The 27606-nt window shown below is 40.2% G+C and overlaps 2 protein-coding genes across 2 annotated transcripts; both read right to left on the bottom strand.

The window, feature by feature from the left end:
* Positions 1 to 1194: 1194 nt before the first annotated feature.
* LOC141779415 (terminal nucleotidyltransferase 4A-like) lies at positions 1195 to 13944 on the bottom strand. The gene is made up of 12 exons (XM_074654225.1): positions 12919 to 13944; positions 10839 to 10962; positions 8766 to 8812; positions 7705 to 7825; positions 7431 to 7538; positions 7217 to 7345; positions 6424 to 6637; positions 5800 to 5926; positions 5577 to 5680; positions 4359 to 4543; positions 3951 to 4088; positions 1195 to 3696 (listed from the first exon to the last, which is right to left on the bottom strand). The coding sequence occupies exons 1-12, from the start codon at positions 13665 to 13667 to the stop codon at positions 3247 to 3249; spliced, it is 2496 nt and encodes an 831-aa protein (XP_074510326.1). The 5' UTR covers positions 13668 to 13944; the 3' UTR covers positions 1195 to 3246.
* Positions 13945 to 15904: 1960 nt separating this feature from the next.
* Positions 15905 to 27324, bottom strand: ice1 (KIAA0947-like (H. sapiens)). The gene is made up of 20 exons (XM_074654224.1): positions 27105 to 27324; positions 26929 to 26987; positions 25379 to 25481; positions 25141 to 25217; positions 25010 to 25047; positions 24797 to 24879; positions 24533 to 24609; positions 24258 to 24295; positions 24082 to 24164; positions 23945 to 23981; positions 23637 to 23693; positions 23429 to 23512; positions 22950 to 23314; positions 19939 to 22497; positions 19306 to 19474; positions 18927 to 19087; positions 18426 to 18616; positions 17826 to 17926; positions 17613 to 17711; positions 15905 to 16705 (listed from the first exon to the last, which is right to left on the bottom strand). The coding sequence occupies exons 1-20, from the start codon at positions 27192 to 27194 to the stop codon at positions 16524 to 16526; spliced, it is 4653 nt and encodes a 1550-aa protein (XP_074510325.1). The 5' UTR covers positions 27195 to 27324; the 3' UTR covers positions 15905 to 16523.
* Between the last annotated feature and the right edge of the window lie 282 nt (positions 27325 to 27606).

The following is a 27606-nucleotide window of genomic DNA, read 5'->3' as shown; positions in this document are numbered from 1 at the left end:
ATTTGCCTCCTGGCTGGTTCTGGTTGCTTTGGTCGTGTTCTCGATACCGTACTCGCTTTGCTGCTTCAGTTCTTTCGCTTTCTCCGGGCTTTCTCGCTCTAGCCTCCTTTCCATAGGCCGTGAGGGAGAGAAGGAAATGCCGGCGGGGTGGCTTAAAAACATTACGTTAGCGATAGTCATTTTATACAACGCGCGTAGGACAAGCGACTATATTCGATGTATCGCCCACTCCTAGAGTGAACTCCGTTTGTAGTCACACTCACAGCTGAATGAAGCACCCTTCTTTAAGGTGTAGGTAAATACAGTGGCAAGCTTTGGGACGAACTTCTCTCTATCTGACGGAAACCGCGTTAAAGTTATGTAACCGTGGTTTTGTATCAAGCCGGTGCAAAGGTTCACAGTATCAAGAATAAAAAGAATATGCAATATACACAGAAAGTAAAAAATAAAAAGTAAAACTTACTCCCATGCTTCTGTGATGGCATTTCTTTTTTTTTGTAAACATCTTCTCGTTTTTAACTCTGATGCTAAATGAGCTACTTGTTTTTTTGCAACAGTCCCTGTACAACACTTTACAATCAAATGAACATGTCTACCCTTTTTTAGACTATAGACAAGGGTAGATTTCATCTGAAATACAATGAAACCTTAAGCTGGTAAATGCCCATTTAGTTTGAGCAGTTGACGTTTGTACGGGTAGTAGCTCAGAAGTTACAGTATTTGTGCGTAGCGTGTTCCACGAGGAACACAAAATGCCGCTGTATGTGGTCAGTAAGTCAGCATCAATGCAGGCTCGCTATTGGAGGGTTATATTGCCCAATTCCACCCCACCGCTAATTGATTTGGGATGGCACTTCATATGGCGGACCCTCCATGCAAACGGAGCCATGACACCATGAGTTCATTATGATCAAGAGTGCCAACTCCTTGTGGGGTTGAATTAGAAAAACTCTCATCAAAGTGCAAACAAGACTGTAAGAGACAACCAAGTGGAAACTGTATAATCAAAAAACCAAAAGTACAAAGTTCGCCTCTCAAACTTTGGAACCGTAGCATTATTCATGCTTTGCATTGATATACCTCTTTTGCATTTAACCATATAAAAATATCCCTTTCATCATGAAGCCACAATGTACCGGCCAGCACAAGAGTGACCGTAACACATTACAAAACTCTTCACACTAAAACTGGAAATGGAGTTTTAAAATGTTTATTAAAAAAATAGAAAAACTTAAAAAAAACAAGGTATACATCTATACGTCAGTCCTTTAAACTACCCATCCTTAATTACACACATTTGAGCTGGGAGATTTGGTTTGTGGCAATATGACGTAACAAACACATCGCTCACCCCTCCAGACGGCTTGGTAAAAGCAGCACTGAAAACTAGGGTATAATGCTAACAGTATCGTGTTGAGTCCATCGGATCGGTGTGCAGGGTGTTACAATAATCACAGACTTTTAAAACGTACAACCGTCACCTAATTTTGGTTTTGTTAATGGCTCTACCAAAACTCCAGTGACGGTGAAATCTGTGACATCCCCAGCTCAAGTCTTATCATGGTAAATTATTAAACCTTGTCTTACAAGATTTAGAAATACTGACTTTAAATATGGGAGAGGAACATCTCTGAAATGTAAAGACCTCTTGCCCTTTTTATAATTATGAAATTTGAATTTTTAAAAAAAAAATATGCTGTGACATGATGTTAATGTTAACAATCATTGACTGCAGTAGGAAGTCTACTCCCGGAGCAAACACCTACAAGTAAAAATAAAAGCCAAGTTAAACCTGGCAGTGCATATAGAAACAAATAGGAGAACAGAAAGCTGGCTACGTACAGGACACAAGGGCAAATTTGGTCATTTAAGAAGGCAGTTAACCTGTTGCTTTAACAGAATCAAAGGAGATATAAGGCAGAAAAAAAGCACTTTGCTGGTAATAAGTAGCACCAACTATTGTAGAAATGACATGAGTAAACACTGCTGAAGGTGTATTTCCCCCACAAGAGGAAATGCACCCAAATAAAAGTCAAACTACAGAAAAAAAAATACGAGTAGTGGTGGAAAAACATCTGGACAGGCAATTGGCAAAATTTCAAGTGATCATAATGTAATGGTAAATCATGTCATTTTTGGCACATTTCTCATGTTGCTTTACCACAGCTCCCCCTTCTGCTGGAAAGCTGCACACACACACACACACACAGACACACACACACACACACACATTCCTTCAAGGCCCTTAAATCCATCTATTGCACAGATCAATGTTGTCTAGAAATAAAAAAAAAAAAGCAAACTTACAGTGGGGAGAACCCCTAAAATAAAACTAAAAATGTGAAATAAATTAAATAAAAGCAATTATTGCACATGAACGCAACAAACATAAAATAAGGTGGCAATGTTTACAATACAAAAACAAAAATAGTGCCAATGTGAACAAAAGAAAAGCCCTCAGTGACAAAAACAAGAGAACAAATGACCGACACACACACACACAAAAAAAAAGAAAAACACTTGGTACATTCAAACAAGTCATCACAGTTTAAGCACTTTGAGACAAGGTCCGTTTTGTGCTGTCACACCAAAAACATCAAGTCAGCGTTGCGCTGCATAGGTAGAAAGGTAGTGCTTCGCTTCGGTCCAGAGTACAATTCGTAGGTGATAGCCGAGAGGGGAGTTGCATTCAGAAAACCAGAAGAGGCCAAAACCTGATCAAAAAGGCCCAATAAGAGTCAAAGCTTCAAGAGAGACCAGGTTTGATAAACCACTTCAGTACTATGGCACATGATGTTGCTTTTCTAAAAAGGTGTTCAAGTTGCATGGGAACTCAATACTTGACCAAACTCTTCAGCCAACCAGTCGGGGTCTTTAGCTGCTGGAGAGTGACACTGGTGAGAAGAAAATTCCTTGCAAAGTCTGCGCTGGTGTGCATCAAATTTAGAGACAGACCGATGTAACAAAATGAGCACAGTTAAGACTTTAGGCTGTCTTCCGTCACCTGCAAGAGCCTTTGTAGCATCACTTGCACAGTGCTAGCAGAGACCAATCATTCGACACCTTTGGAGACAACTTCAATTGACTTGTGAATTCCAGGACAAAGTAGGTGCGTTTTTCAGAGCCTCCAACGAAAAAAAAACAGGTGTATCATGAATGTTTCAGTTTCTTCAACACCCAAGACTCATGTTGGGGCTAAGTGAGGCCTTCAAAAAACCCAGTGCCAGTCAAAGTCATGCATGTCTTTCATCTGCTCTGGGTAACAACAGGAAGATTGTCCCTCTTCCTGCGCCGCCAGGTGTTACGGGTGTACTGCTGCTGGTTCCTGAAGCCCGGTGTCGTGTTGTGACCCTGGGGAACAAACCGCTGCTGGGGAGTGAAGTTACCTTGAGTGTGATTTTGACCTTGGAGGCCGCCGCCTTGGTTGTGCTTGAAGCCAACTTTGTGCGGCTCGAGCGAGCCTTGGGAATTGGATCTCACGGTGTAAGCGGCGCCATGAGGCCCTCCTCCCATGTGAGGATGCTGGAGCTGGTGGAGCGGGCTGGGGAGAGGGCTCGTGGAGTTGGCGTGCTGGGAGATGTGCGCGGCTTGCGTCATGTGGCGGTGCACGACGTTGATCGAAGGCGGATTCTCGTGGTAGAACCGGCAATCAGCGAGCGAGGGGATGGTTAGGTTTTCTGGGAGCGACATCTGGACCTAGAAAATATAAAAGAAGCAGAATATGCAATGAGAATTATACCAACAGTACGTTTTTGCATTGTTGAAACACAGAGACACACTTTAAATTTTGTTTGAATATTCAATATAGAGTGAAATGCAATGATCTACATGATCTAAAAACGGTGTACTGAGTTAAAAGGTTTAGACTGTCTGAATTGAAAAAAAAAAATTAATGGAGGTTCATGTTTTTTCTGCAACCCATAAAGAGAAGGAGAAAGAATGAAACTGACCTGAGGTGTAGTGTGGATAAAGCCTGCTGGATGTGCGGCCCTCAGGTCAGTAGCCATCTGGATTACTGAATGGACTGAAGCCAGGGTGATGGGGTGCAGTTGGATAGTCGTATTACTGCTCGGGGGAGAATCGGACTCCTGGAAAAAGACAAACACGCAGTTTAACAAAGTTGCACAGACACGAAAAAAATGAAAAATATGGACAAGCAGAAGGTATCATAGCTGCTATGATCACGTTATTCTGACAATGATCTTTGTGAATGCATGAAAACTAATTCAATACACAGGTAGAGGTTAAACACTTTGTGTTGCTGAAGTGGTTGTGAACCACTGTGAACTATGACCTGTGACCAATGAGTCACCTGATCTAGTAAATGTTTGTATGGACAAAATCTCCTTAGGCCTTACTATGTCACTTCCGGACGAGGAGGAGAGTGAGCACGCAGAGGACGATGAGGAGTGGTGTTGAGGGCTGGGGAGGAAGACTGGAGAAGGTGAGGGGGAGTCAGCGCTGAGGGGGGAGGAAGTGTCTCTCTGATCCTCCACAGAAACCAGCATCAGCGTGGCGAGGTCCCGCTCACAGGTCTCCACATCTGTAAGGAGCAAACAAGAATACTACTGTTGGAAAAAAGTCCGAACTCATTTGACAGCATCAGGTACATTATCACATCATTTGACTCTTAAGATGGGAAAACATATTGTCACTTTTCTGGAGCCGTCACAAAAAATTGCTTTGTATTTCGGCACCCATGTCAACAGGTTAGAGGAGCGAGGCTCAGGCGCCGCTCGGCTGCATGTCAGCTGCGTCTCTTCTAGAGATTTAAGGTCTCGCCTATTTTTTTCTGCGTGTCGCATGCGGTTCACAGCAACAACAGACACTGACAACAACATATATTGACATCATTACTACAGTTTTGATGTCCATATCTGTAGAATATGTCACAAACATGAAAAAAACGTTTTATTTTTTTATTTTTAACTCACTTCTTGTTTCCGTTTCAAAATAAAAGCCCTCTAACACCAGAATTCCTTCATTTGTTAACACAAAGCTTTTATTCTGAAGTATTTGCAGGACAGTGTTGGGTAAAATGCAGTGACTTACCAGCATTTAATTGTGGATTATTACTATTATTTACAAATGAGCACATGCGTCTTAACCTTTTTTCTGGCCATTATGAAAGGTAAACTATGTCGAAGGAAACGTCTGGCAGTAGCAGCGCAGAAGTAGAAAACACTGCTGGTGTGGACACCATATGAGAGAGAGACGCAGCAGTTCAGCGAGGTAGCTGTGACGCGCTGCTCATGCGTCCAGTAAGGTAACCCGTGAGAGTGCTTTCACACCTAACCCGTTTGGTTTGGTTAAAACGAACTTGGGTCTGGTTGCCGCAGTTACTACAATTCATTTGGCTGGTGTGAAAGCTGTCAATCAAACCTGATGATGCAGGATGACTGTCCAACCAACGAGTTATCTGTCAGTCTGTGTAACATCATGTTCACTCCTCTTGGTTCAGTTGTAAAAAAGTCAGTTAAAACAGGAAACAGACCAGAACTAAAATGCAACAACAAACATTGTTTCCCCTTAGTCCAGACCAAATTAACTGAACCCCAAGATCCCCACAACATTACCATGATTCTCTAACTTGGGGTACTGCTTGGCTCCCCACTTCTTAATCGTCCATTCCCTGTAGGCCAACACCTCTGGGCTGACTTTGATGATGCGTCCTAAAGTACTGCAACACAGAGAGAGAGAGGAGTAGTCCGTAATGCTGTCAGGACAAACTCAAAACTAGTGCTGAGAAAAACATTTAAAAAAAAGTTAAGAAATCATTTCATTCATTCAGAAACCAACCTGTCGTACTCTTTGTTGGGGTAAGCGCGTGCAAGAGTCGACACTCCGTGACTCAGCACCATGTAGGCAAAGTCAAACACCTGCTTGACTTGAAGGACGCCGTATGAACTCCTGCCCACGTCGTTTCCTGTGAAAAATCACAAAATAAAAAATGATATATGGAGATTAATTTGGACAATACAATATATAAAAGACTGCAACCTGGGTATGCAACTATAAACTCCAGTGAAATGTGCAACAGCGCTAACCATGTAGGCATAAAAGATCCTGATCCTATTCTAGAGGAGTTTGTCAGTCAATTCAAGATTAATTAGGCATAATTTGACTCACAAATGTAACATTACTTGACACAACAGCAACTATGCATCTACATTTTGAAACCAGAACTCAACAATGAAATACAGTGATCCATTTGTCTTCTTTTCTCCACTTTGTTTAGTCTGAATTTGTTTACGCAGTTCATTGCACTACAGCTCTACCACTTTAACACCATTTGCCATGTAAATGCACTAATGTCAGATGCTAAATGGTTTGCTACTACATTGACCCATAACCCTCTATATGGATGTGTGTATTGATCAGGTCACTCTCTCATGTATTCATCAATTCAAATCCCAGTCTGACCTGGCTGTATTGGGTCCTCTATGCAGAGCATGGACGGCCTGTTTTCACTCCCCATGGCTTTGAGCATCTCCTCCTTGGACATGTAAGCCCCTCCATTCTTCACCCGGACGCCGGTCTTCATGTAGTTGAAATCGCGGCCGTACAGCTCGAAGAACTCGATCAGCAGGATGCCCAGGTTGATGTTGGCGCGTCGCGTGTCGATTCGAGGGTGTAACTGTGATTAGAAGAAGTCGTTACCTACACTTTGAAACTAAATCCAGCCAGGTTGAATCGGTTCCCTGATGGACAGCACAGCAGGAGGTATTTAACTCGTTGTAGTGTCACTTGATACGCCAACAAAATATTACATGTTGGCAATAACATCGAACATCATCAATCTGATGCGTCACACATAAAATGATGTGACTGAAATTTTGCAACCACATGAACACAAAACAGTAAACCACAAGTAATTACTTTTTTTGATTTACTTCTATCAAACTTATCCAAAATACATGTTAATATTGCACCACTGAACTCTTCGTGTTATTTCAGTTATTCATTCAGATACTGAGGTGCTATGTACAAAAATTCAGTTTCTAAACACTGAAATTAACTCAACAAAAGTACAAAGGGAAAGTAATTACGTGGTAAATGTACATATCTAGACCAGCACAAAATCCATAATCTGCTATTTTTTTTTTTTTTTAAATTACAATTATATAAATACAAAATTGCAGTGTTTTAAATAGACAAATAGAATAGAAAAGAAGATTTTTTTTTTGGTAGATATAGCATGCATATGTTTGTGTACCTGCAGGAAGCTGATAGCCATTAGTATTAGGCTGTAAGAGCTGATGCCTCCGGTGAAGACTTCATTCAGATCTCTCTGCAGTAAGAACTGCTTCAGGACGAAGATCAGCGGCGGCAGGACAGTGTACTTCTACAAGACGGAAAGACAAACAAACATGAGGAACAACCAAACAAGGCCACATTTGTGTTGAAAGGGTCAAGTATTCAAAGTTTACCTTAAGATAGCTTTTGATGAACTGTGCCGCTTTAACAGCAGTCTCTACGTTGAAGCTGATGTCCACTTTCACCTCTGTTTCATGGTCAGTAAGCTTGATAATTGGCACCTGAGGACAGGTCAAAGAGTCAATAGGAATCAATCCAAAAGGTAGATGCACCATGAACCAATTGACACAAGCTCTTCTGTTAAATCCTTGGTTAGGACAAGACATTGGTTTTGAACCTGTACAAACAAGTAAAAAAGACACTCTCAGCTCTCTCCTGGTGACTTACTGTAGCTTTGTCGAGGACCTTGATGGGATATGGGCCAGCCACATTGTGTTTCTTCAGGGCTTGTTCCAGTTCCTGCAGTGGTGGATGGTCCCACTTTCCAAACACTACCAGGTCAATGTCACTGAAAAACCCCCCCAAAAAAAACAACTTTGTACATTAAAAAGTTTATTTTCCCCAAGTATTCTGTCTACTCGCAGCGCACACTGATGCAGAGGTCACTGAAAGCACAACATACGGCCTAGTTTTATGTTGGGTAACTAATTCCGGCTTTTGGGAAAGGTTGTGCAAGCACAATGTGATAATTTGACAGATTAAGACTTTTGGAAGAACAAGAAACAAAAGAAGAAAAAGGTAATGATAACTGCAGGTTGCAGTCAGGAAATATCCCTTTGTCTCTTTTAACTGAACGAAAGGTTCTCAACAGTTTCTTCTCAAAGATTGTGTAATTATACAAAGAATCTTGATAAATTAACATAGAAAGAAGAAGTCATTTCAGGAAATGAGTTCAAGATGTGGTCATCTTTAAGACCTGGTCCTAATCAATGTTGTTGATCATGGAGTTCAGCCCAAATGAATGAGTGAGTATTAAGTGAATACTTTGGTGTGAAAACAAGCATAACAGCTAACTTATTTCACAACTCCAAAGATCCCTGTAATGACCTCTACACTGATGAATCATTTCAACAGCTGCATTTGGAAATGATTTGCACATCAAATATGTTGAAATCAACTTTTCCCAGTATTGATCAGCTCTAATAATAATAATAATAAATTCGACTTATATAGCACTTTTCAGGGACTCAGCAATTCTCATAACATACTGTAACTATATACAAATGAATTCCAAGCCATGTGGTATTAGTTTTGCTCCTGAACAGTGATACTGAATAATATGGCGTCATATTACTGAAGCCCTCTGACAAAAATGTACATAAACATATTCTACCAAACATAGTGCTCCCACTTCCTAAAAACTAGCATTTTAAATGACACATTTCAAAATTGGCCCGTATATAAAAAGGTCAGACCGTACAAGAAACATATACACAAACAAATCTTACCTCGTTGGAAGATAAAGTCCTGTGCTGAAGCTGCCAAATATCTCCACCTGCAGGGTACAAGACACATTAGTACAAGCCCGATGGAAGACGCAACACATTATCGTACCCATTATTCATTTGACAGCTCATGTCTTAGCTAGTTTGACCTTTGTGTGTGTGTGTTGGCAGCAGTTTAGCTATACTGCTCCAACTTTTCCCAACATGCTGTGGTCCAACCTCTTTTGAAAAGGTGCTACATAAATAAAGTTATTATTATTAAAAGTCCTCACTTATGATTAGCAATAAGCGAATAGTTTGAGTAGTTGTTACTAAGCTTACTAAATGGCCAACTTCATAAATAAATAGTTCACAAAATAATACAAAACTACAGATTAAATACTGCAGATGGCTACGAGAAAGAAACGCATCATACTGAATTGACTTTGATAAGGTCAATCCCAGTTTGGATGGGAAGTTTAATTCTGCACATTAGTTTGAAGTCTCTGAAATACTACGAAAAGCCTAATACAGGCAGTGTTATTTCTGTGTAGTGGTATTACACATTATTTCTGGCTGTGGTCTTATGTCAACTTTAATGTTAAATGACTATTTTCTGTCAGGGAAAGCAAAGCCCACTACAAAAATTAAACATTTTGTACCGCCACAGCTTGGTCTTTAGAGAAAAGTGAAGCCCGGTGGGACTTCTCTGGGCTATGCTTAGCTCAAAATGTTTATAATGTTAACCCCAAAAAATGCTATTTGTTACAAAGTGCACGCTGTCTAACATTCTGTTGGCAACATACAATGGAAAATAATTCACTAATGTTACTTTGAGAGTGCAAGTGACATGAATAATGATTACATCTGGCCGACTCTGTTAGGACGTGCAGTGTAAACTAGGCTGTTGACGGCCTACAGCGTGGCCAAACAGGATACGGGACGTGCAGTAAACCCCCAGACACACTGTCTGCGGAGTATATAAGACAATAACATTGATTTAAACAGCCCATAACAGCTTTGCGAAGCAATAAACTGAAGTCAATAAAATAAATAAAATGTTGTGTTAAAAACACAGTTACATAATGACAAAACCTGCGAATCAAAGAGAATACGCTAACTGTAAATACAACTTAATGAAAGATCCTGATGTAGACATGTATTCCAAAATGTGTTTTAAAGTAAAAAACATGAGTCCTGGGTGAGGACCGGGGCAGTAGAGGCACTGCGCTCCTGTGTACTGTCTCGTTACACGCCGGCTCATTAGGGGTTAAACATCTGATCCAGCACAAGTAAAACCCAGAGGTCATCAGTAAAATCAGATTTTTTTTTTTTTTATAAATGGTAATTCTGCATGCATTTTTAAAGCATTGATTATTTGAAATGAATGTCTACGCTATGTTCCTTGGCCAGTGGTGGCTCAGTTAATTGACAGAGAAGGGAGAACAATTTACTTAAGAAAAAAAAGAAAAAGGTACCATTTTATCAGGTACGTCTGTACATTTTGAAATAATCCGATAAAATAGCCCTCTGATGAGTCTGTAAGGCTGTAATGCTCAGTCTGATTAGACAGCGTGTCAGAGAAGTCGTGATTCAACTCAATATTCTGTCTAACTCATGTATGTAAATAGAAGTTAACGCTACATCAGACACATTAAACACCTCAATATGAAGCAGTCCACTACAACTCCAACACTTGACCAGGGTTGAATGATCACCTCTGACACAGCATCAGCAAACACTTATTTAAACTGATGAAAGTGTCTGAATCATCTATTTTACTGTTACTCAGCTAATGTGTGTTGCTATAGAAAATGTAAGGACCGTGCCCCACTCAACTACACCACCTTGTCCAACTTTGGTAAAGGAGGTTCTGAGTTCTTGATGTAGTAGGAAGCTGGAACTTCCTGAGATTGTTTGGTTTTGAAGGATGATTAACAGCACATCAGAAAAATGCTATTGAATAGGGCAAAAAAATGTCTAGAGACTAGAACGGCCTCGAGAACAGAGCATTGTGGTACACCTCAATCAACCAATCAACAAAAAAAAACCAAAAGAGGTCATAGACTTCACCCCTCCAGGCCTACTGACACTCACCCGTGCTGTGGGCCACAAGTCCTTGATGACACTTTCTATTCTGTTCACAACATCTCTCCTCATGGCCTCCTCCTCTGGTCGCGGCGACATGAAGTTGAAGAAGTCCATGATTTCTTCATGAAGACTGTAAGGAATCAAAGGAGACAGGACACCTGGGATCAAGGACTGAACATGGGGAGTGCTGGACAGTATGACTGTGGACAGTATTGCCGGATGTATTTAAGCAAAATAAAAAGTAAGTATTAGGCCTGGGCCTACTTAAGACTATACCGCTGGTAATACACAAAAATAGTGCTGCAACTAACGATTATTTTCATTGTCGATTAATCGGTTGATTATTTTCTTGATTATCAATGGGTCGTTTGGTCTATAAAATGTCAGAAAATGGTGAAAAACGTTGATCAGTGTTTCCCAAAGCCCAAGATGATGTCCTCAAATGTCTTGTTTTGTCCACAACTCAAAGATATTTAGTTTACTGTCATAGAGAAGTAAAGAAACTAGAAAAATATTCACATTTAAGAAGCTGGAATCAGAGAATTTTTATATATTTTTTCTTTAAAAAAAATGACTTGAATAATCGATTATTGATTATAGTTGGCAATTCATTTAATAGTGGACGACTAATCGAGTAATTGTTGCAGCTCTACACAAAAGGAAATGTTTGCAGCACTGGAAAAACTGAAAATGGATTTGTGCCTCAAATACACCTGTGCTCACAGAAACGTAAGTATTTTGCAAACTACTTTAAATCGGTAAAAAACTAAAATATCTGACTGACATGCAAATTAAATAAATTCAAGTACATACATTAGGGCAAATACATTTAGACCAGAACTGATGATTTTACTGTTTTATGTGATCTGTTAAGAACTAGATGCATATATTCCAACGTACTGAAAGAAAAGACATAAATTCATATGCTCTGTGGTGGATTAATGCACAGGTTGGCCTAGACTGCAGCCTAGGGGGCCCTCATGTTTGCAAGGGCCCCAGATTGGCAGGATTATATTTTAAATTATTTAAATGTACTTCAGAGAAAAAAAACAAAAAACATTACCTCTATTGGCCCATAAAAAAACACAAAAAAAAATTAAGCAGCAATCGGCTGACCTTATGAACCTGGCCCCATGATGTGACCAGGTTCATAAGGTCAATTTGGTTTTCAAATAATAATAATACCTCATCTACCGGACAGAATAGTGGACAAAATGTAAGAAAAAAAAATGTGAGCACAACGGCTGAAAGAACACCAAGATCTACTAAAGAAAATCCCTAATTTGACTAGATATTCCAAGGCTTAGATTAAAGGTTGTCTCAGCGTCTGTGTGTGTGTATATATATATATGCCAGTGCTTCCTCCGATTGGTCAGCTGGTCCGCTGTTAGGATTGGTCAACCGAACCAAATTCTTCGGAGTAGCTCGAACTAGCTTTGAGGGCGTGCCAAAACTAGCCACTCAGCAAATGTGTTACTTGGTGACATCACCATGTTACGGAAGAAAAGGCAGGACTTCAGGCAAGGTGTTTCAGGCAGTTCAGGAGCAGTATTTCGGTAACTCCTTTTGGCGTGGACTTTGAGCTTTGTAACTTTGCAGATCTTTTACATGCACAAAAAACTATATAACGCACTAAATTAAAAGGGAAAAAGCATAAAAGCATAGTAGGTCCCCTTTAAAAAAAAAGAAAAAAAAAAGAATTATAATGGTCTGACATCCTGATGGGAAATAGAAAAGGCCATCCAGCAGCGAGTGTGTACGTGTGGGCCGTGTAATATTCCTAGCACTCTTTTATATATGGCACTAAATTACTTTTTTCCAGTAACGTTAAAGCATGATGAGTAAGGGTGGGTGGGCCCATACATAAAGCGTTGCCTAAGGGCCCCTAACCACCTTACTCCACCACTGCACATGCCCTGACAGTGCATGAAACAGTGTACATTAACCACTGCACATTTTGTAGGGTGACCTGGTGGAATTCCTTTAAAAAAGACTTCTTTTTTAAGACCTCACTTTGGGAACCCTTCTTCCATGATTATAAAAAAAAAAAAAAAAAAAAACTCTCCTCCTATCCTTCCTTCCTTACCCATTGATCCCCGGGCTGTACCTCCTGGTCTTCCACAGGCTACATGATGAAGAGTCTACAAGGTGTCCACTGTAGGACAGCAGCGGGTTGATGCCGTGGAAAGTGTTGGCCCTGTTCAGATGCCTCCTGCTGCGGGTTGACTGTGACTGATAGTGGTGGAGGTGGTGGTGCTTGCTCCCATGCTGATTATTTTTCATCCCAGTGGGGGTGTGGCCGCCAGATTGTTGCATGCTGCGACAGTGTTGCTGCTGAACAGTGTGAAACGGCGGAGGCAGAGGAAGAGGAGGAAGAGGAGGATGCCGTCTGAGGTTGTTCTCGTTTAACTCGTGTTCACCGTAGTAGTGTAAAAACCGGTCGGCCTCTTCTTCTGCGACGTTCAAATTATCGATTTGCAGAGATGAGCCGGAAGGCGAGGAGCTCTCCGAGGCCTCCGAGTCCAGCGAGGAGGAGGACGGTGACAAGGAGCCCTTCCTCCGGACATTCACCCTCTCTAAGCCGCCTCCGACGTCTCGCTTCGGCAGCTCCCCGAACACACAGCCCGGCGGCGGCGTGACGTTCTTGCAATACTCGCCGTGGTTCGACTCCGCGGTGGAGTTTGCATTTTTCTGCGCTGCAAAGTTGCGCTGGTGATAGAGGTGGAGGTGGTTGTCAAATCCCTGATGGGTTTCCCAGAAGTGCATCCACAAGGGAGAAGTGGCAGGTCCCTTCTGCTGCTGCTGCTGGATCCACACGGTCCTGCTGGGATCCATTGGGACTAGTCGAGTGAAGTCGAGAGAAGAAGCGCTTCACGGTGTGCGGTGGGGGATAATAATGGAGAGCAAATGCTGCAGAATTTAAAGACTTTGCACGCACGGAAACAAATAAATTTCTATCGCGGTAATTTACTTGTTATCACCCGAAATGCTTCATGTCCAGAAACTGGCTTTGGTTTTTTTCTGCAAGCGGCTTGTTCCAACAACTCCACTCCCCATGTACAGACAGCCAATATGGCGCACCCAGCAGCACGGATCAGAGACTGCGCATGTGTGAGGGATTTAAATCTGTGAACACACCCATCAGAGACGGAGAGGGGCGGCAAGTTAACCATGCACAGGCCGCACACACACCGGAAGATACACTAGTTAATTATTATTTATTTTATTGAATTTTTTTTTTGCTGAAAGATCATATCAAAAACACACAACAGACACAATTATTACAATTGCACTATACTCATTTTTAACAGTCCCTTCTGCACTTTTTAATAGTCGTGTATCACAGCTGTTACTCTGCAATATATTCAGTTTTAACAGATTTTTTCTTCATCTCCTTGTATTTTTATATCTGGTATATTTTTTTGTACTTTGTACTTCTAACTTTTTTATTGCCTTTTTACTATCATGTTTTGCACTATGGAACTGTGATGCTGGAAACTTGAATTTCCCTCGGGATCAATAAAGTTACTATCTATCTATCTATAAGAACCTCTCAAAACATTTTGAAAAAGACATACTAACAACGATTGAGATATTACTCACATTTAGAAAATCCCAGTTTTTCGGGAAGATGGAATTTACATAATTAATTTGATTAAATATTATATCTATAAAATAATATGGCTTAAAAGAATACCCTCCTTTTATACTTTTAAATATATCGATTTTAAAACATATTTGACTATGATTGAAAACTTAAAACTCAAAAATTCTAAATTGGCAAAAACTTAGATTAAAATGAGATTTTTTTTAGACATTTCAAATTTATTACAATTGTTTAACAGACTCCGATTGTATTTTTATATTTCATCTCTTCCTTTCCTTACATTTTATTTTTTGTATAATTTCTTTTATTTTTACATTATTTTTATACTGTAAAATATATTTGCTGATTTTTCTAGGTATTGACAATTCTGTTGTTTGTATATATATATAAAAATAATAAGGTGAATAAGTAATGGTTGCAAATTGCCATTAAACTAAAAGAAGAAGAAAAAAAACATACACAGGCCGAACAAATGGGAAACTAAACTATTGAATTAACTATTGAATTAATTATTTTTTTCTGAAAGATCATGTACAAAAATACACCAGAGACACAATTACAAAGGAGTACAAATATATTTGTGCAAATACATTATTCACAAACTATTGCTATTTTCCCTTTCTTTTCACATTATGTGCATTTGTCTCAATGTGTGTTAATTTGTAAATTTTTTAAAGCTTTTGCCATAAACAGAGGTTACCACCACCAGCATCTTTACAAACATTATCTCACTAATAACAACCACTAATAATATGCCATTTTAGATGAATACTGTATATAGTCTATTACTAATATCTGTCAAAAAGATTCTTGCATAATCACAATTAAAGAAAAGAAAAAAACAATTGAGAAGCACTTTCTACCTCTGCAATATAACTAGAAATTGCTGATAGAGGTTGTTGAAAAGAAGTGCAACCCTCCCAGTTTGAGGACTTATTTCAAACTCCCTCTCATTACCGTGTTTCTTTTAAATATTAACTAAATTATTATTAATTAATTAACAATTGTTATTAATTTATTTTAATGAAAATGTATTCATATAATTTTACATGTCAGTAACATAGTGTATTAGGTAGAATAGTTCAAATGTAATGTTTCAAATGCGTTTTGGGATTTTATTTTGAAGGCCAGCTAGCCCCGGAAATTGTAGCTTTAATGTGTTAGACCACTTTTCACCATCAGACCGGATAGGAGGATAAAACGGGATAGTTGGGGCAATTTGGCTGGATCGTTAGTCGCTGCTGCTTTATCAACACTTTTTTTTGTGGCTGTTGATATTGTGGTAAATGACTGTGAGCTGTAAGGCATAAATAATCAATTTTCTTTCCAGAAATAGCGGTTTGTAAATGACTTATTCTCATATAGCTGAAAGATGCATATTATTAGTTCAGTATAATTAATTCGTAACCCCTGAGGGCAATTTCATTAAGGCAGATGAGGAGAGAATGCACCAAAACAGACATGATTAGGTTCAATATGTAGAAATTTTAATTTGAAAAAGTTAAATAACCTCTGAAACTTTAAACTGTACAAAACATTTACTGTGGCAATCTTATTTTGCGCTTTCGTACAAACACAGATACCTCATATTTACAAACACTTGAATGAAGAAACATATACAGCAGCGCCACAGTTAAACCAGAACACATGTACATATTTTTACAATATTTCAGAACAATACCTGAGTACAGCAACAAAAAGGCAAGGGAGTTATGCCAGTACATTTATTACAGGGTCTGGACAGCTTAAAATTTTAGAAAAAACAAATTTTCCATGTCTCTAACAATAATAATTGTGGAAACATTTGCTACAAAATCAGAGCACATTTAAATGATGTATTCATTTTAAAGTAGAAGTGCACATAAAAGAACAAAACAAACAACTAAAATGTTTGACTCTCTTAAACCGTCTTTGACACAAAACCCATTTGTAACTGTTCATGTGCCCAAACGGTAAACAGTGCCAGTCAGTAAGGTCAAATTAACTTTGAGGTGCATTGTGGGATTTTCCTTCACCCCGGTCTTTAAAATAGGTACAGACCGACATGCATGTTCATGGGGATTTGTACAGCATGCGTGTCACAATTAGCTCTTGACCTGCCTGCAGACAGAAGCTAACTGGTTGATGCAGCTAGTAATGGCAGGAGGGACGCTCTGAGACGTTTCTCCTCTCCATCCTGCCAGGGCGTCCAGGGCTTGTTTGGGGTTGCAGGGAGACAGGTCGTAGACGCAGTAGATGGCTGCTAACTGGACCTCCCATGGCACGCCTGGGGAGAGAAGACATGACGAGATTAGACCTCTTAATGGAAATACACCTGCTGGATGTCCTTTTCTATTTCACATCAGGATGTCAGACCATTCTAATTTTTTTTTTTTTTTAAAAGGGGACCTACTATGCTTTTGGGCTTTTTCCCTTTCATTTAGTGCGTTATATAGTTTTTTGTGCATGTAAAAGATCTGCAAAGTTACAAAGCACATAATCCACGCCAAAAGGAGTTACTCCCCCCACAGAAACACTGCTCCTGAACTGCCTGAAACACCTTGCCTGAGGTCCCGCCTTTTCTTCCGTAACATGGTGATGTCACCAAGTAACACATTTTGCTGAGCGGCTAGTTGGCATGCCCTCAAAGCTAGTTTCGAGCTAGTCCGAAGAATTTGGTTCGGTTGACCAATCATAACAGCAGACCAGCTGACCAATCAGAGCGGATTGGGCTTTTGGAGAGGGCGGGGTTAATGAGCTCAAACACAGCGTTTCAGACAGAGGGTGAAAAGAGGTGCTGCAGCACAGCCGGTATGAGAAAAGTAAAGCGTTTTTTGAACATTAAAACATGTTCTAGTAGGAACCCCAAATACAAGTTTGAACCTGAAAATAAGCATAATAGGTCCCCTTTAATTTATTTGGCACAATTATGACAAATAAATACAAACACTCAAATACACTTTAAAATGCCAGGGTGAGATGTAAACACTGGAATCTGCTTAAATACACAGGTACGTAGTTGTGTCCCCACACATGAAAAAGATAAACATCCGATTTGTGTTTCAAAAGTCATAATCAATGAAAGGCATGTCTGGGGGAAATTGGCAGCACTCTCCGCCCACAATAGAGGATGTGTATTAGTTACAGACAAACTGAATCGTTCTGTATTCACCAGTGTTTCTCATATTTCATACCTTCAGTCTGTCCATGCCTGCCAAACGCGTTGATGACGTTGGCAACCGTTACCGCACCTGAAACACACCTCTCTTTGATTCCCAGTTGACCGAGGCGTCCTATTTAAAACAAAAAGACGATGACATTCTCAACTGTTCCTTGGTGGCAATCATTTAATTACACATCACTTCAGGTTATGTTTAACACTTAAGCAAATGAACAAACCAACTGACCTATGAGTCGGAGTACAGTGGCGACGGTCACATCAGAGACCGGGGCTTGTTGATCTCTGGGCTGCATCACCCAAGTGTTCATTAATGGCCACAATTCCTTGCTGTCAAAGCAAAATGAACAGATTAGCAGAGGATTAGACAGGATGCTTGCTTACAAAAATGGGTAATTTCTTTAACCAAACTTTACAAAGATTATGACGTCCACCAAGGCCAAAGGCCTAGGAAGGAGGTTATGTTTTCACTAGAGCTGGTTTGTTGGTTTGATGGTTTGTTGGTTTGGAGAATTACTCCAAAAGTCTGTTATGGATTTGAATGACATTTTTTGGAGGGGTGGGGTGTGGCACAATGAACAATCCATTCGATTTTGGTGGCGATCCGGCTTCGGGGATTTTTTTTTAATAACTCCGGTCAACCTGTGCATTAAAACCACAGGCTTTAGGACATGCGCAGTGTAACTGATGCCGCTTATCTTACTCGGGCAGCTTGGCGGAGGTCTGCGCTCTCCGAGTGCCATTCCAGTTTAGATTTAGTTTGGATGACAACTGTGAATTAAATGACATCATTAAGCACCGTAGCTTGAAGTTAGAAAAAGTAACATACCTCAAGAAATAGTCAAAGGTCCATTTCCACGTCTTGTGTGTACAAAGGAGTTGCAGTGTTGAGACATGCTGCCAAGCCTCAGTCCCCAGGTCATGCCCGTACCGACTGTGTTTGTTGAACGACAGGCTCGACCCGGACCGGATATCAGACAGTGATCTGGAGATCAGCTCGTCGATGTCACAGGGAGGACTCTGCAACGATATAGGGAGATGAGGTGTTAGAGGGCTCATTCTACTTCATTTGAGAGGATACAAATGGGAAAGAAGAGATGATGTGATAAAGCCAATGAACTTACTCTAAACTAAGGTCACACAGGTTAGAAATAAAACAGTATATAAAGCAAAAATGACATCAAAAGTGTTTAAAATTCAAAGGGAATTAATAAAAAGGCAATGTCACTGCCATTGAAAGTCAGAGGATGTGCACTAGACAAGCTAGATTTGAGTAAAATAAGAAATGCAGCATAACAAATGCAGAACCCCATCTCTACAAATACTTCACCTTCTCCCAACCGAGGAATGCTGAAAGACAGCCGAGGACGCTTTCTTCTGCTTTCAGTTTGGTGACAGTATGTATTGCCTGGCACAGAGAACTACTGTGTGAGAGAACACTGGGCCATGTTGTCACCATGAACAAAATCAGCTTAGCAGCGTCTGGAAAATCTACAGGGAAGACACAATAAGAAAGAAAAAGCATTAAACAAATTAAAGCTTAAGTGGTGCCTTATGTGGTAAGTACAATGGCTTTGGATGAAAATGAAAATGTATGTGCAACAAAGAGTCTTCGCAGTTCAGGTAAAAGGCGTAAATAACCTCAACAAGTTAAAATACTTGTGCGGTTGAGGCCTTTAAGAAATACAGTTATGACACAAATGTCTAACCTTCAGTGAGGAGGCTGTGGGCCAGGATGTGAGCCTTCTCCCAGTCTCTCTTCTGTCTACAGATCCCTGTGTGAACTCTACAGAGGGCCTGCATGTAGTTTATGCCGAGATCTCCTTTCTCTGCTTTCAGCTTGTTCAGGATGGCCAAAATCATATCATCTGCGTTAAGCTGAAAAGTGAGAAAACATGCACATAAGTTCATTGCACATGGACACACAGACTTTTGAAAACAACACACTTCATCTTATGAGTTATTGGCAGACGTTTGTCTTTACATATAGACCTTTTCATTACCCATTCTTTGGTCCAAGTTTACTTCATGTCAGCTACTGCATTAATGATTGGAGCAGGAAAAACGAAGGAGCCCATTTAAAATCTTCATGTTGTCCAAGTTTGAAAAGGTCTATATACTTTTTTTTGTCAGGAAGCTACAAAAGAGTCGCTTGCTTTATTTGAACCATTGTTGTTACATTAACATCTTTACTTCCTTCATACAAAGACCGCCTGCTGATATATGGGTCTCTCTTTTCTTTATTAAACCATAAGCGAGTTACCAAAGAGGGGTATTCACAACATAAGTACTAATGGGAAAGAGCCATTCAAAACATAAGCCCAATAAACTAGTATACTCACCAAGCTGCTTTGGCAGATCTCGGAGATAACCTCCTTCTCCTCGTCTCTCAAGACAGGCTTTTTAGGCAGGTTACCAACAAACAGGTGGCTCTTGATCACAGGCAACAGATCAAAACACTGGTTTTCAACCTTCTTTAAATAGCCAACTATGAGATTTTGCTCTGCAGGCTCTCCACTTTCCATGGATGGACAGGTTGTCTCATTTTCGAGCAGTCTGGGCCTCGGAGTCTGGGGTGAGAAGGCCTCCTCTCCGCTGTTTGAGGAGGAGGAAGGCATCTGTTTGCGACTGACAGTAGGAGAGCAGTTATCAAGCCTGAGAAATTTGCTGCTTTTAGGCTGAGGCGAACTGTAGGGCAATCTTTTTTTCCCTCTCTTCTCAGTCTTGGTGAAGGCCGTTGGAGTGGAGTTAATAGTTTTAAAGCAAGACGTCTGGCTGTCAGTTGTTGTGGGTAATGTTCCGCTCTCCGACGAACAGATGCCGAGGCCGAAGTTGCCTCGGAGAATGCTCAGAGTTCGGGCGTTGGCAGAGAGCTCTGGGTACATGGTGTCAAGGATCCTCATGGAGTTTTCCTGAGATGGACTGGAGGAAGACGACGGGGAAGGATGCATCGCCGTCGGGGGCAAGCGACCTGGGACGGGCACGGCGTGTTTTGGAGTGGCAGAGCCGAACTGGAGTGGTGATGAGGGGACTCCGTTTGGAGGGAGCGGACTGTTTAGAGATGAGGAACTCAGCTGCTGGGCATCGACAGGCGTGGTAGGCGAAGCCAGTCTCTCCATGGGCGAGGGAAATGAGAGTTTCCCAATAGCCTGCCTTGGATTGATCGATTTGCCCGCCTTTGGAGGTGTCCTCAGCGGGGTTAGGAGACGAGGAAGTGGTGGGCCCATTTCAGAGAAAACTTGGCCTATGCAATTTGGTGGTTGAGCTGTAGTTGGACCTGCCACTGGGCTAGCTTCTTCCTCTACGATCACATGTGGGCTTAGTTTTTCAAGCACTACTGTACATGACTCCACATGTTTATTTTGCCCATTTGTGGCAGCAGCGCTCTTTAATGAGGTAGCAGACCTAACAGAGCGAAAGTTATAATTGCTCCCTTTACGGTTACTTGCGTCTATGCTGTCCTGAAGCACGTCTTCGACAACATCCTTTTCAATGGCACGTTCTTCCTCTAAATTGGGTACAGGCTGTAGAGTTTCTTTGTTCGTTGAAATGTGTTCAATGTTAGCGTCGATGTTACATTTTTCTGGGCTTCGGTGTGTTACCAAAGCCTGCAATTCTAAACTGGGTAATAGACATGAAGGACTCAACTGCCTGCACACAGAATGCATATTTTCTTTCATAGATTCCCAGTTAACAGTCTCTGGGGAGCCAGAAAGGGAAGTCCCAGGATCTGCTGGTATTTCACTGTTCAATGTCTCCATGTCAACATCCTTTTTTGAAGGCGTTTCGACATTTGCTTGACCAGATTCCTGGTCAGCGTGACATTCGTCGTGATCCATCTTCAACAGTGGAGACTTGTGAGGAGACGCGGGTCTATTGTCACCATTTGACTCTGAGGGAGAGTCTGCTACATCAACTCCTTCAGTTCCTTGCGCTTCATTCCCATCTTCCTCCCCGCGAGGTTTTATGGCTGCATCACTTTCAAGTTTCTCTTCAACTTTTTCATTTGAGACACTACTGATGCCGTCACCGATGACGGCGTCAGACAAACAGGGGTTATCGTCTGGCACATCCGTGTCCTTGCCGAGACAGCCTTTATTCTCCTGGGGTTTAAGTACTGCAGCATCTTGACTGGCCTGTCCCAGACCACAAGAGTCCTTATGACTTTTTCCCACTTCTGAACCATTTTCCGTATTTGTAACCTCAGCATCTCTGACAGAGTCAATGAATGTTGAGGAAGTAGCGGAGAAAGTAACTTGCTGTACATCGCCTGTTTCTCCAGAGATTACAGTTGCATCAGTCCCTCTGGGTGACTCTCCACCATCGGGAGTGACTGTTTTAGCACCAGTAACATCACTGGGGCTTGTGTCGACATCCATCTTTGTAACAGTCGCCGACTGATCTTCCTTCGTCTTTTCACTTTCAGAGATGCTGTTGGCACCACCGCTACCGGGATTCACACTGCAGGATGGCTCTTGACTTTCAGTAGTTAACGAGACGACCTCAACCAAAATTGTTATGTCTGATGTGGAAGAAGTAGATGATGTTGACACTAAATGCACAGTTGCTGGCTCTTGCTGAGTCTGCACGTCTTGTTGAAGATGCAGTTCCTCACCGTCTGTGCTGCTTTTGCCCTTCATTTCAGTATCGCCGCTCGACTCATTTTGTCCCAAGTCTTTGGATTCATTTTCATTGGAAACGGGTTCCACTTCCTGCGTTGTGACCACTGGCAAGTCCACCTTCTCCTTTATTGGTAGTGCAGAAGATTTTGGACAGTGGCTTGTTACTGATGTTGTGATGGGTAAGGACTCTTCTTGTTGATGAAGAACAGAGTCATCACAGATTTTGGGATGGTTTTCCTTTTCCCCATCGCTGGTCTCCATCGGTTCCATCTCTGTGTACTGAAAGACAGAAAGAAGAAAGCACAGATTTAAGTGCTTAATTGACCACTTTGGAATTACATTACAGGAGCTTTGGTGTGACAAAGTTGTGCTGTACTAAAAAAGACCCAATCTGTAATTTTTTAAAACACTAAATCACATGTATATTCACAAACAAGTTATACAAGGAAAATCAAGTTTTGTGTGTTCTCAATTAATCATAATTCAATTCACAATCACACTATCCATAGAGTACTTTGTTCAGTTTTGAATTAAAAAATACTATCAAATGAAGTAAATATTTTAGGATAAACAAACTAACTAACAGCATCTTGATCTACATCTATTATTTAAAGAGATAGCAACACAGTAACTTGCACTATCTTAACATCATAAAGAAAAACAGGGAAGGCTGCATATTAGTCAGTAATTTAAAAAAAAGCATTTGCATGACACATAACGTGAATTCTCACCAAATCTAGTAGTGGTGAAATGCAGGGAAGCATTGGTTTGAATAACGCCATTATATCCCCAACAGATACTTTAGAGCTGCCCACGTCAGTAGATGACTCTTCAGTTTTGAGTTCCTTGAACAATTGCTTGCTCATTTTGGGAGTGTTCGTTTGCTTCTTGGCACCTGTCGACTGTGGCGATGCTTGCCGCTTGATGGCTTTCTGCCCATGAGGAGGAGGTTTTAACTGTGTAAAAGGGGCTTTTGTCTGCATGGGGTAGCTGTGGGATTCACTGATGTTGGGAGAGGCAGACTGAGAGGCGTTGTTCAGATGAGAGTGCAGTCTGTTTTGCGGGGAGGAGGGTAAAACCTGCTTAAACCTGGACTCTGAAATTACAAAAATAAAAGAGAGGATTGATATAAATGCGCAAAATGGTGAAAGAAATACACACAAAATTAGAAAAAGTATTCAAAAGACAAGACAGCTTTTTGATGCCTCACCAGGTGAATGCAGCAGGTTTGCAGAGTGCTGCTGCTGAGGTTCCACACATGCCCACAAATCCTGTAGCAGCACCTGGAACCTTTCTGAAAAACAGACACAAACAATCACATGCTGCAGAAGTAAAACCTATAACAGTCTGCTTTTAGGGTGCATGTGATTAGCTCCTCAAATTAATGTAATACAGAATAAATGAAGCTGACTGCATACCTTTGTCAACTTTAGGCTCCTCAGGTGCACTTGCTTGACTTGATGTGCTCCTAAATTCTGTCAAGACAAAATTCAGAAATCGATTAAATTTGAACCTAAGTGTAATTTTATGTCAGAACGAGTCGCTGCTGTTTCATTGATCAAATGAACTTCCTTTATGTTAGGGCCTTTGAAACTTAAGGCTAAAATGTTTGGACATTTGGAAGAAAGTTTACTGAAAAGCTAACTGCTTGAGGAAAGATCTGACCACAGCAAATAAGCATTCTTTGTAACACTGTATTTATAAATGAAGCTGTTAACTTGTTTACCTTTATTCCTTTCTCTTTCCAGTTTCATCAGTCTCACCTGCAAATGAATTGAAGTTACACACAAAGAAAGGTCAGTTCATCATTATTTAAAAAAATACTTCCACCAGTTTGTCGTCTATAAAAGGTCATTACTGCACCTGGAGGTCATCGATATTTCTCTCTAGCATGAACTTCTCTTTGGTCAGTTGCGATATTCGATGAGTCTGTTTGCAAACTGAGTCTGAAATAAGGACAAAAAAATATGTATAACTAAACCAACAAACAAGTGTTGTCATCCTTTTACGTTGTGGGAAATCCAATTTTCAATACCAACCTTCGAGCAGTCTGACTTTATTTTCAAGGTTGTCCTTACTGTTGATGACAAAACAACATAGGACCTTTTATTTTATTTTCCTTAAATTTGTTTTACATGATTTTCTCACAAACATGATGATAATGATAAACAATGAATAATCATTATGTAACATAAAGTTCACCACGGTTTCAAAACAAATAACATAAAAAGACGCACCAGGAGAGAGAAAGACATGACCCTCATTAATGTCGCATTTAAGAAACCACATCTGTAGAGCAAGTGTAAGTTCTTACATGCTTGTTGTCCTGGTGTTCTCCTCTATCAGTCTTTCAACTTGATCTGCTTGTGCCTGAGATTTCTTCAAAGATGTCTGAAGAGGTGAAAATTAAAATTTACAAAGATTATGAAGTTTCCTGAGCTACATTTAGGCTAAATATATAAAAAGCCTCTCCTGAGACCAATGGTTCTCATTCATTGTCAGTTATGAGATTATAGCAAATTCAAATGACTCAAGTGTATTCAGAGAGCACTTTTCTTCTTTTTTTTTTTTTACTTACCTGTGTTTCCAGCAAATCATTTTCTACTGCGGCCTTTTCCCTCTTCAGCTTGGCATTTTCAAGTGACTGTGTTACCGTCAGTTCTAAGACGTTGAAAAAACAAATTGCAAACAAATCAGGGGTGCATTTATCACATGTTTAACAGACTATTATTTACAAGTTATGCAACTCTTCACTGGTAAAAGTTACAGCATGTAAATGAATGCTAAGTACCTTTCACATCCCTTAGCTTGTCTTCAAGCTTGTTATTCCTGACGGATGTGAAAAAAACAATAGTTAACATTTTACCATAAAGATGATAGCATTATAATATCATTATCTGCTCCGTCATAATTATCTCTTACTCTGCCATCGTCCTACTGTTTTGCAGCTTCAATTTTTCCATCTCTTCAGACATCTGTCCATAGCTCTTAAGAGCATCCTATAAAAGAAAAAAAAACACAGTGGGAATATTATGAAAAGGTCAGGGAAACTTAGTCAGAGTTGGGCAGATTTGATGTTGTAGCACCATTAGGAGAGAGATACATGATTGCAATCAGAAGGAATATCCTTTAAATGAGAGTCTACAGAAAATGGGCAAACCTTCTTTTCTTCCAGTTCTGCTTGCACAGATTCATAATCTGCCGTCTTTTTCTCCAATCTGATCTGCAGCTCTTCCAGCTGTTGTTGAAACCTGATTGAGTCACTGCAAAAGAAAACATGAACATGGACAGGAATGTGTTAAATCCAGTTGCATGCAACATGAAAGAACATATTGTCTGTGTGCATGTATTCTTCATAAACTGCATACTACATAAACTAAAGATAATGAACATAGCACCATGGAGTCACTCTGTTGAGCCAGGGTCAATTTCAGTTGTTAAATATTCCCTTTAAAATATTTAGAAACTACAAACACAGTGATTTGAGGATTTTTTCATTGATGAAATGAAACTTTAATTTATGTTATAAATGTATATACAGCTAGCCAGTTGGGGGAAAAAAGAGTAACTAGCTTCCAGTCACATAATAGTCTTGATATTGATGTGTTACTACTATGCTATATTTAGTAAAGAATTTCAAATTCACATGGTTATAAGGTTAAAACTTAGCAGTTTATCTCTTCAATTAGTTTTTTAGTGTTTCACTAAGACATATTCCCATATGTTAAGAAACGTTAGGGAACAAATAACAATAATTAGTAAGCACAGATTATTAGTATTAAAGGTCCCATATTAGGTGTCCAGAAAGGCGCCACCAAATAAAATGTATTATTATTATTATATTGCAACAAGTGAGATTTTCACGTCTTTTATATTATAAAGCAGGTTTAAGTGCTATATAAATACTGTTAAACTATCAAAACGCTCAATATACTGAGAACGACACACAGCCCGTATACAAAAATTGTGCGTCTGAAACAAGCCGTTAGGATTTCTGTCCATTTGTGATGTCACAAATATACAGTATTTACACCATTACACAGTTTTAATCATAAACATTCTAAATGTGTTCCAGTGTATGTGAATAACATCAGCTGACAAGGAAGTAAACATGGACCCAAACTGTTGCCTAGCGACGCAATGCTATTGCAATGCACTAAAACGGAGCGTTTCAAACAACAACGTTTTTTTTTAACATTAAAATATGTAAAAATGTTCTAGTAGAAACAAAAAATACAAGTATGAACCTGAAAATTAGCATAATATGGGACCTTTAAATTGAGCTAGTTTACACCGGTTACCTGCGGGCTCTGCAGAGATGTGGCGCACTTTACACTTACTTTACACTATATACTACTTTATAGACTGCACATATGTACATATTACATTTATTTATTGACATACTGTACACACTATGCTCACCCATTCACTCTGTATCTTTGATATCTCTATTATTGTTTTTATAATTGTTGTATACCTTTACCTCTCCAGTGTTTCACTCTGTTTGCTGATGTTGCTGCTTTGACACCTGAATTTCCCTCTGGGATTAATAAAGGTTAATTTATCTTACCTTATCTTATCTTAAAAGGTGTTTGTTTCCTGAGCGGTGTTATGATATTATGATATTTCTGGTGTCTAGGGGCTAGCTAACTGTTATTTGTAGACCATGTTACCATGGCTACTATTATTATTTCACTATAAGTTACTCACTCAGAGACCGTTATCTTCTGTTTCAGTGCCAGAAACGACGCCACATATTCGGCCAAGTTCTGTAATAAATAAAGAGACGGGAAGAAACAAAACAACAACAAACATATCAGTGTACAAAGACGCTAAAACACGCTGCTTGTTGTTAGTTGACAGTCTGTGTAGAAGCAGTCACTGACCTGGTGCAGAACAGAGCAGTTGTGACAGTTTCCCACCGTCGCCTCCGCGGCTATCGCTGCCGTCTTAGACAGACTGTCCCCCGGCATCATGATAACACAGACTCCACCGAGACACTCACTGCGGTTATGTTATGTTAAATCAATAGCCGGACCATGTCCCGGGGACACTAACTCCTCAGGTTCAAAATAAACCTCACTGTTTTTCGTGTCTCCCACGTTGGACCAAGGACCCCAGCTAGGACCCCACAGGGGTAGCTTAGTGAAATGCCTGTTGACTTAAAATTAAATATTTCTCTCCACTTTATAAGCATTTCCATATTCTGGTAATGCATTCAATTTATTGTGATTAAAACAGATATTCAGTTGCATATTTGATATTTTTTGTCAGCCGAAATACGCTGGATTTTGCTTCAGGCAACTCTTCAGGCAGCTCTTTATGACAAATGGGGGCGTTGCCATGATACAGAATGCGCTACATCGTATACCCGCCAGTAGGGGGCAG

Source organism: Sebastes fasciatus, chromosome 12 (genome assembly GCF_043250625.1).
Source record: "Sebastes fasciatus isolate fSebFas1 chromosome 12, fSebFas1.pri, whole genome shotgun sequence".
Lineage (NCBI taxonomy): Eukaryota > Metazoa > Chordata > Actinopteri > Perciformes > Sebastidae > Sebastes > Sebastes fasciatus.
Note: the sequence above shows the minus strand (reverse complement) of the source record. Positions and strands in the feature narration are given on the sequence as shown.

Excerpts from the sequence above, each read along its gene's own strand:
- LOC141779415 (XM_074654225.1), bottom strand. The coding sequence starts at position 13,667 with ATGGATCCCAGCAGGACCGTGTGGATCCAGCAGCAGCAGCAGAAGGGA. Across the intron at positions 4,544-5,576 it reads CCCCAAGTTAGAGAATCATG|ATGTGGAGACCTGTGAGCGG; the intron begins GTAATGTTGTGG and ends TGCTCCTTACAG. Across the intron at positions 3,697-3,950 it reads TTATCCACACTACACCTCAG|GTCCAGATGTCGCTCCCAGA; the intron begins GTCAGTTTCATT and ends TATATTTTCTAG.
- ice1 (XM_074654224.1), bottom strand. The coding sequence starts at position 27,194 with ATGATGCCGGGGGACAGTCTGTCTAAGACGGCAGCGATAGCCGCGGAG. Across the intron at positions 23,982-24,081 it reads GAAATATCGATGACCTCCAG|GTGAGACTGATGAAACTGGA; the intron begins GTGCAGTAATGA and ends ATTCATTTGCAG. Across the intron at positions 17,712-17,825 it reads CACTGTACTCCGACTCATAG|GACGCCTCGGTCAACTGGGA; the intron begins GTCAGTTGGTTT and ends TGTTTTAAATAG.